At 32.5% G+C, this 9,274-nt stretch overlaps 1 protein-coding gene across 3 annotated transcripts in view; it reads right to left on the bottom strand.

Annotated features, from left to right (window-relative positions):
• LOC112025729 (uncharacterized) overlaps window positions 1-8,827 on the bottom strand; it is a 15,749-nt gene extending 6,922 nt beyond the window's left edge. Inside the window, exons 1-4 of one of the 3 annotated variants that reach the window (XM_065772438.1) lie at window positions 7,563-8,827; window positions 7,341-7,391; window positions 7,152-7,224; window positions 27-2,915 (exon numbers count right to left, since the gene is read on the bottom strand). In XM_065772438.1, coding sequence (XP_065628510.1) covers window positions 2,784-2,915; window positions 7,152-7,224; window positions 7,341-7,391; window positions 7,563-8,410 — 1,104 coding nt within the window. In that variant the 5' untranslated portion in view covers window positions 8,411-8,827 and the 3' untranslated portion in view covers window positions 27-2,783. Of the gene's footprint in view, window positions 1-26; window positions 2,916-7,151; window positions 7,225-7,340; window positions 7,392-7,562 lie in introns of those variants that run through there. The other 2 variants (XM_065772439.1, XM_024058416.2) reach the window with 2 other exon arrangements.
• Window positions 8,828-9,274: the final 447 nt, after the last annotated feature.

Below are 9,274 nucleotides of genomic sequence, written 5' to 3'. Positions count from 1 at the left end.
ATAAAATTCTTCTGTCTACCTTGTTTTTTTTTTTTTTTTTTTTTTTTTTCTCACTCCATGATTTCTCAAAATAATTCGGTCAGCGGGTAGCTAATGTAATCTAACGTTAAGGGCTGCCCACCAATATCCCACGATCTGGAACTGCCCGATTTTAATCATTAAAAGGGACCCACCTAGACTTTAATCGTAAGCCAAAATCATGCCCTCTTAGACTTTATTTTATTTTATATATTTATAACTAAGTGATTTCATAATCGATCCAAGCAATAACATAAAGTAATATAAAAATAAAATAGAATTAAAAGAATATAATGGATCCAAAAAGCACGGCGAGGAATAGGTAAGATTATTATATCTTTTTTTTAAAAGGTCCTAACTCCTAAGCGCTAACTATATATAAATTATATATATATAAATATATAAATATATACCTAGCTATTTAAAATCTTCATGCACGTCTCTTTCACGTTGCTTCAGAAAACCCTAATTTGAAGGTCAATATTCCTCCATGAACTACCACCCACTGATTTTCATTCGTCAATTTTATGTGTAATCAAATATAAATAATAATTGTTAAAAGGTTTAGCTTAACACCTGGCAAAACCTTGTTGTTCAAAGGGTCGCTATTCATGTTAGCTAGTGTGGAATATTATGCCTATATTTTTTTAATTGTGCATGCATTCCATTTACCTAAAATATTAATATAGTACTCATTTTTCATGGCTCTTATCCGACTTTCGTGGGTTTAATCTCTTTTTTTCAACAACTTGCAATGATTCTGTTATAGATTTCTCCTTCATGCATTGCTTTTCCCCGACGTAAAAAAATATGTGTGACTTTTGTTATTTCTTATGAATTATTTGATTGTAATTCTATATATCTATATATATATATATATATATGTTTTTTACTTGGTTTTGCTCATGGGTTTGATGATGAGGTCTTTTAAATTCTTCGAGAGTGCACCACTTAAGGTTTTGATGGGCCTTTTCAAGCACCATCCGTGGGAAAAGGGAGGCAAATTAGAAAGGGCCTACAATTAGCTGTCGGAAAGCTGAGTTGAATGAAGCGAAAGCATGACGAAGAAGTGATATTAGGCATGCAAGATGAGTGTTGAGACTTGAGAGTGACAGGGTCCACGTGTGATTTTCATGACCCTACGATATTATTTTGATGTGCTAGCATCAACCTTTTCTTTTTCTATGTTAATGAGTGTCAACTAGGCCCAAAGATAATCCAGCAAGTTGAACATGTTCTTTACATCTTAAAGTCAATGCACTCTTTATAAAATCACAAAAAGGACGGCCTTCCCACCTTCAATATATCTTTTTTGCTTTCCTACATTGATTATTGCCCTAGACTCTTATTCATCTCCATGTAAAAAAGAAAGAAAGAAAAAAAGTTCTCTCTCTCTCTCTCTCTCTCTATATATATATATATATATACCTCTAACAGATTGCGGCTAATTGATCAAGGTAATTATCACAAAATATAGCATGATAAATGAGAGATAAGGTTTATTTTTAGTGTAGGCATATGAACCTAGTGTAAGCATTATGAATTCGATAATCATATTTACTTAGTGAATCAAATCATCCCAAGAGAGAAAGAGAAGTCCTAAATTTACGCTAAGATTTAAGTATTAAATGTAACTTGGCCCTCATCTTTCAAACACGCATATAAAACCTAATAATTGTGGGATTGAGTTGCATGCCATGTGTGATAGGTGAGGGTTGGCATTCAGGGCGGCAAAGAGTGGTTCCTAGATAACAAATGATTATATCACCTCTCATGGCAATGGATCCAATCCATGAAGAAATTGGCCATCTATGGCATAAGTTGACCTTAATAACTAAGTAAAGGATTGGAAATATTCATTATATAATAGCGATGAGAATGTTGCGTGTGTCACACATGACATTCTAAATAGTTACAATAATATATGCCTCGTGTATAACTCTCTTGTGATTAGGTGTACAAAATTTAGGTATAATACTAATAGAAATACAATATTTTTAAGTCGCAGCTGAGAGAGAGAGACAGAAAGAGAGATAGTTTTTTGATTCATGGTTGTTGTATATAGCTGTTTTATTAGGAAATAATTTATAAAATAAGATACTGTCTTAATCTAAACTTCTTGCTTCATGGCATCAAATGCAAGAAAACAACAGAATATGCATCCAAATCATGGTATAAGAGTTGACCTAAATACAAGCTTATAAGGAAATTCTAATTATATATAATATAATAAAAGAGAATGTTGAGTACGTATGTCATATATACATCCTTCTAATCTAATATATTCTATATGTTGTAGGTGACAGACAATACAAATGATATACAAACACGGTTTTGGACGAGAGAAAGTAAATTCAACCCAACACTACATGGTTTTATATCTTTTTTTAATAATATGCCGTCTTAGTTTAAAAATCAGATTATGCCTCTATAAATTAATGAAATGAATGAAACCATAGCACTACGTGAATTTGTTTATGTAAATTATATAATATATTCAATGAGGTTCTAACTATATTTGTTTTTGTTTGCTGCTGTTCTCGAAACTTTTAATAATCATTTTGCCAGAGTTATTAGTTTTCGTCCTATTAAATCAAAACTTCCCCAAACGCGTCTAGCTTGTACTGGACCAGCGAACAACTGTTCCTTTTTTAGAAACCTAATGTTTTGACTGTTCACATAAGATCAATGTAAATGGGCTCTCATCCTATAAATAAACCTAGTTTTCTTCCCAAAATATGGCTCAAATGTACGCTAAGAAATAATTAAAAGATGTTTATAGTCCCATGTGGAAAGGAGGAAAAAAGAAGATAAACAACAAAACATTTTATGAACTTGCTTTCAAGAATAACCAAACTTTGCGTGTCTCTACATCCAATGATGCTCAAAGAAAGCCCCTGCATGTCATGACGTTCAATAAACGTTTTATTTTTCCTACTTTATAAGCATAATAAGTACATAGTGAATCCATTTTACAATGCTTCACCATACATACATTGCACTTGGCTGAGCATAACTAGGAGTAATAATGTAATGCCTAATGAATCAAATAGCTTAGCAAAAAAGGAAAAAAAAAAAAAAAATATATATATATATATATAATTCTTAAAAATGAAAAATGTTTAACCAACCAAACTGCATTTGTTCTATTAGTCTTGGCTTGCTATTAATATAGATTTTCAGCTTGTGAACTTATTATAGTTTTTCCCATATTTCCTTGCACATATAAGCCATGTTGAAGATAAAATGATGACTTTTGTAAATTTTGAGATAAGATCCCCTCTCATTGAATCATCCAATTCTCTCTAATTTTTATTTAGATACAAGACATGCATGTGACATTAAAAATTAAATAAATACTATATTTCGCACATCCTATTTAAAAATGGGAGAGTTTTAAAGGATTCAATTGGAGAGAATCATTTCCCATAAATTCTTTTAAATAGGAATGAATCACACAATAAGGCAAGTTCGTACATGTCCCATGATTCGTGCTATTTGTACAAAGTTATAGTATAAGAACAACTTAAGTACAAGCACTTAGGGTGTTTTCTATTGAGTTTTGCAATAAAATTAGAAAGAATGCATACATTAAATTATTTTAATTGTCTGTGGAGGGAAAAATATCACTATTTGTGTTCAATTGGTGAATGTAGCTATATATTTGAATTTAATTGAAAAAATTAATATACAATATCTAAAGAATTATACCTTATTTTTGCTTATATAAAATTCATGGTATTTGTTACTAGGATCCTATAATTTATATTTTCACACCTATTTCTAGTAAAAGCAGTTGAAAGCCAATACACCATTAAAGTACAAATTTGTATTGACTTGAATTCAAACTCCTTTGTCTATGTTAACAGCGCCCGACACCCCCCCCCCCCCCCCCAAAAACCCACACACACACACGTATATAAATATAATTTTATTTTGAAACTTTTAGGAATATATAATATCTTAGTTAACAACTACTGCAATGTACGAGAGGAAAAAAAAAAGATCTTCTATTTGTTATATTGTTTTTTTTTTTTTTCCTCAATATTGGATCATTATGGTACTTATTAATAGAGATTTACTATGTTTGTATATGAAACCGTCTATTCTACCTTTTTTTAAAAAAAAATTATGAAGCAGGATTCTGATTGAAGGTGTAAATATAGGAGACTTTAAAGAAAATATTTATTGAATTTAAACCAAATTATATATATATATATATAAGGATCCTTTCATTCAACACTAAAAGATTAGAAAAAAATATTCAATACCAGTCTCCTCTCAAACGAATTGTGGACCTCAAATAAATACTTAGTAGATTGATACTAAAATCAATTCATAATACTTCAAAATAAATGATAATATCAAAAAAAATTTGTTGGGAGCTAGATTTCACTTAATGAGTGGGGCTATCTATTTGATTAAATCTCTCATTATGCAATACACACTAACATTCATTTATATCATGCACCTACCTCATTATACATCATAACACACTTCCAAATGATTATAGGGTTTTACAAAGAATTATGCAGTATCTATATTGAGGATAATAATATGAAATCCGTGGTCTAATTTTTACTTGGATTGCTGCTAGATTTTTTGTTCTTTTGTATCAGCTTTTGACATAGCAAGCTATTCCTTGCTTACTCAACCTTTATCTTATAAGTAAAGGTATTTAGTTTTAAACTAGTCTAAATTTCTATTCTATGATTAATAACCTAAAAATGAGTGTACTACTCTATATTAATCTATATTATGCTAGAGATTGTTGAAATAAATGGGCTACTCCTACTCTCATAATTGTCCCCAGGTCAGTAGAAATTCTTCATACAGAAATCTCAAGTAACATTATACTTGAATTATGTTTCATAGGTTTGAAATGCTCAAGTACTACAAAAAGAACTTAAGTTTATAGTAATTATTGAGGGGAAATGTGGTATTCGATGATGGAGTGTGCATGAAGCATTTTATAAAGTAGCAGTACACAACAATGTGAATCTGATAGACTAATTATATCACTTTATACAGTGCATCTCGTGCACACTTAATTATTATAGCATATAACTATTTTTTGAGTAATAATTACCGTATAGCAAATTGAATCTATTATGAGTTACTTTCACATATCAGTAAATGACAACCTAAAATTTTGTACAACCTTGTGTATAATACTTCTTTATAATTTGCTTGTATAATATTATACTTATCAAAACAATCAGATTCCTAATAGCGAATGGAGGCAATAGTTGAGAGCCTAGATTATGATTTGAAGTGTAATTTTGGTAAAGAAAGTAGCCTACTATATAACTCAAATTAGTGAAAAAATTGAGGTTCGTCTTATGTTGGAACCATAATTAAAAGGGTGTATATTGTAAACGATACTATTAAGGTTCTTATCTACTAGACAGTACACACACGCATATATATATATATATATATTTGTGTTTGTGTTTGTGAGAGAGAGAGAGAGAGATGAAATAAGAGGGTAGTCTTTTCTATTATAGATTCCTACAGAATAACATATATATATACCGGATGATCTCAAGTTTCCATACTAAATCAAAGTTTTTTCAGTTGAATGGAAAGTAATTTCTAGCTATTATTGTGCCTAATATCAAGATAATACAATCGAGCTTATGTGAGACAGATGTATTCACACTAATTTTGATTAGCTCACAATCTACAACACATGGGGTGCTAAGGCTTACTCCAAATTTTTTGTGGGATAGTTAGGCTCGTTTTTGAGAGCTTATTTTCAGTTTATTTAGTTTATGTATAACTTTATAAAGTTTTACCCTTTTTTTTAAGGTACAAATATACTTTTATCATGTTTATTTTAAATCCAGCAAACAAATGAAAATAAGATGTGTCACAAGTGAGCACTAAGAACTGTTTAGAACATAGGACTAAATGGAGAAGATTGTTTAATTATTAATCCTCTCTCTCTCTCTCTCTCTCTCTCTCTCTCTCTCTCACATCGGTGAACCATTAGGGTATTAGCATCCCATTTAAAGCTGTACGAAACTCTTTACTCTCATATGCCAACTCAAGCCGCGCTCCTAGCTAAGCCTAGTAGACAGTGAATAAATTAATTAGAACCCTTTTAGGGAACTTACTCGTATTGGAAAATTTCAGTCCTAGGATTTAATGATCATCTATAGCTATTTTTGATAGCCTGCTCTCATTAAATCGTTTCAGTTGCTAGGAGCTTCGTATTAATGCATATATTGTTTGAGTATGCTAGTGCTAGATGAACTCTAATATGACCAAACCTGTGTTCATAATATTTTTATCTTGAATTCATGAAAGGGTTATATGTTATGACCTCAGGATTTCCACTACCATGGTGTTTCTATGTTGTGCCTTTTTTATACGTATATCAAATTTTTAGATTTAGATATATAAAATTAGTTAGTGCATTTTAAGTTTGGTTGTGCTCTCCTGTTTTCCATGGAGGTATTGAAATGTTATTTTCATACATGTTTATTGTCTTTCACAGTAAACCCATTTATAGAAACATGAAAGGCTGGCTATCCCTCTTCCATTTATTTTGGGGTTTGTGGAAATCGGGTGGTAGGTAGTTTTCCGAATTATATCCAGACTTTTCCACTTAAACTTTACACCTAATTAAACCCATCACCAAAAACATCCACGACTAACTAAAACACAAAGCTTACGACCAATTTGGAAAGGCTGATTTTTTCTTGATTATAGTTGTTCTAAGTTCAAGCCATCTTTTTTACTAGCACTAGAGTTTGAGTTGAAAGACTAATAATACAAAAAGAGAGGATGCTACCTAGCTAGAAATATACTTCCCACCTAAATATGATTTTAACAGAAGAAATAAAAAATATCACTAGAGGAACCCATTTTAGTTCTGCTGTTTCCGTCATATCTCTAACACCATATCGTGTCCATGTTCATGTAATTAACTTGATGAAATCATATAAAGCTTGGTTTTCTATTTTCCACTTTTATTTTATTTTATTTTTGTTTTTTATGCACCCATTTTTGTCATTAATCTGACTGAAATATGCGAAATAGAGAATAAATAAGGACTACAAGGAACCAAGCAAACATCCACATATGCATTTTCAATGAAAAGAAGTCGCAGTAATGATTTTAAATACCTCTGATTCGCTATCCATTCTCAGCTTATTGACCAAATACTTCATCAAAAATCGAACTTGCATCCTTCCATCCCTGAAGATTTGAAAAAATCAAAATAAGTAACTAGAGAGAGAGAGAGAGAGAGGCTTTAGGAACTCAAATGAAACAAAACTTCGTGAAGATAAAAGAAAGAGGATGGAATTTGTTACTTGATTCTCAGGTAACTCTTTGGTATCTGAGGCAAAAATGGCTCTTTTACTCTGCATTGAGAAACCAAGTGAAACATCTATTATAAACCAAATTGTGCATAGTTATATACTCCAAATATAGGACAAAGAAACAAAGGAAAAAGCTTTCCATTTTTTTGAAGGAAAAAAGCTTTACATGTTCCAAATTGTAATCCTTCTCTTTCAATGAACAAATGAACTTACTGATTTTGGGAAGCTTGTAGCATAAACCAAATGCCCGAAAGCGGCCTCCGAGGAGGATCAATAACTCTGAAGTCCAAGCTTGGCCCGGCAACATCGACTCCAGACGGGTACTGAAAGGGCCGTGGATAGTAGTTTCCGAATGGCATGAAAGGAGAATATGATGGTGATGAAGATGTAGAGGAAGAAACAGTCCCTATATTTTGCGAGATTGGCCTAAACGCCCAGTTAATCTCATGATGAGGAAAGTTTGAACTACTTCCTGGATGCTGAAAAAACAAGGAAGATGTACTAAAACTAGTGGCAGCACTTGGGTAATTCGGAACCGCACGAGGAGCTCTAAATTCTGGAGGCACATGAAAAATAGGGGCGCCTATTGGCCTTGCTTGCTGTGAAGTACCGCCACCAGCTAATAGATCAAGCTCGATCAATCCGGAATCTCGTCTCGCTGTTGGGTCTACCTGGTGATCATGATCATCATGCTTCTTGTTGTTGCTGTTGTTGTTGTTGTTGTTCTTATGGATGGCCGTACTTTGAGTTTGAGTGTGACCGCCTATACTCAATTGTAGCCAACCTTCATCTCTCTCTTCGTGAATATTATCCTTAGAGCTCGACCCAGCTTCGTTAAAACTGTTAGTTCTTGATTCATCTTGATCAGCCATCTGACCAACCACTAGATCAGATCCTAAGCAAGATTCAGTACTACAATATTCATAACCTTCTACACGGTTCATAAGACCAAAATTTTCTCTATAAACACCACCGCCGCCGCCACCACAACCAGCATAACCTCCGTAAAGATATTGATGATATTGTTCTTTAGAGAGGTTTTGAGCAGGAACCATGGTCATATCCGACAAGAAGCTAGGAACCCAAACCGCCAGTCTCTTTGATTGTTGTTGGAGTCAGGGCAAGCCATGGGTTGAAGATTGAGGAGTACGGGGTTTATATTTGAAAGAGGTAGTAACATGTGGTGTTGGAGCCATGAGAATGTTTTGGAATAGTGGAATTAAAAAAGAGAGAGATACCCATTAACCAGATAAGGGTTTTTGTTGGATGTTTCATCGTAGACATATCAGAAGACTACGAGGAGAATAAACCTTGCAAATCTCACTTTCCATTAATTCTCTTTGTTTGGAAGCTTGTGGTGGGAGATGAAATAGTTGCAGCAGAGAGAGAGAGAGAGAAAGAGGGATGGTGGTCAGTCAGTTAGATTGAATATTATTATTCTTAAGGAGGTCGAACAGTAATTGTTTTTGACTTTATTTTTAAGACGAAATATATGTTCCACCTGTTTTCTAATGAGAAAAAAAATATCGGGGGTCCTCCAGCTAACAACTTTTGGGCAAGTTTCAAGGACAAAATGACTAGAAAGGCTCTTTCTTTTTGAAATATCACAAAAAGGTCCTTTTTAGCCCTAACAGGGTCTTACAAAAAGCATAGAAATGTACAAATTAGACAACAAAGGACAATTAAGTCGGCCACTTCATCATAGTAACTATGATTTTCAGGGTTCTTACCCTTTTCGAATTAGATTCATATTTAAATAGATACTTATTTAAGTATCAACATTTGCATCATAATTTCAAACTCTTTGATGATCTTGTATTAAGTATAAGGATTAAAAATCAATTACAAATTGAATCACTTGATTCTAGAAGGAAAGCATTAATGAGAAGAGTACTTTTTAAATTATTTTCAAAATTTCCAAGACT

Source organism: Quercus suber, unplaced genomic scaffold, assembly GCF_002906115.3.
Source record: "Quercus suber isolate HL8 unplaced genomic scaffold, Cork oak 2.0 scaffold_59, whole genome shotgun sequence".
NCBI classification, from domain to species: Eukaryota; Viridiplantae; Streptophyta; class Magnoliopsida; order Fagales; family Fagaceae; genus Quercus; species Quercus suber.
This window is presented reverse-complemented; position numbering and strand designations above follow the sequence as displayed.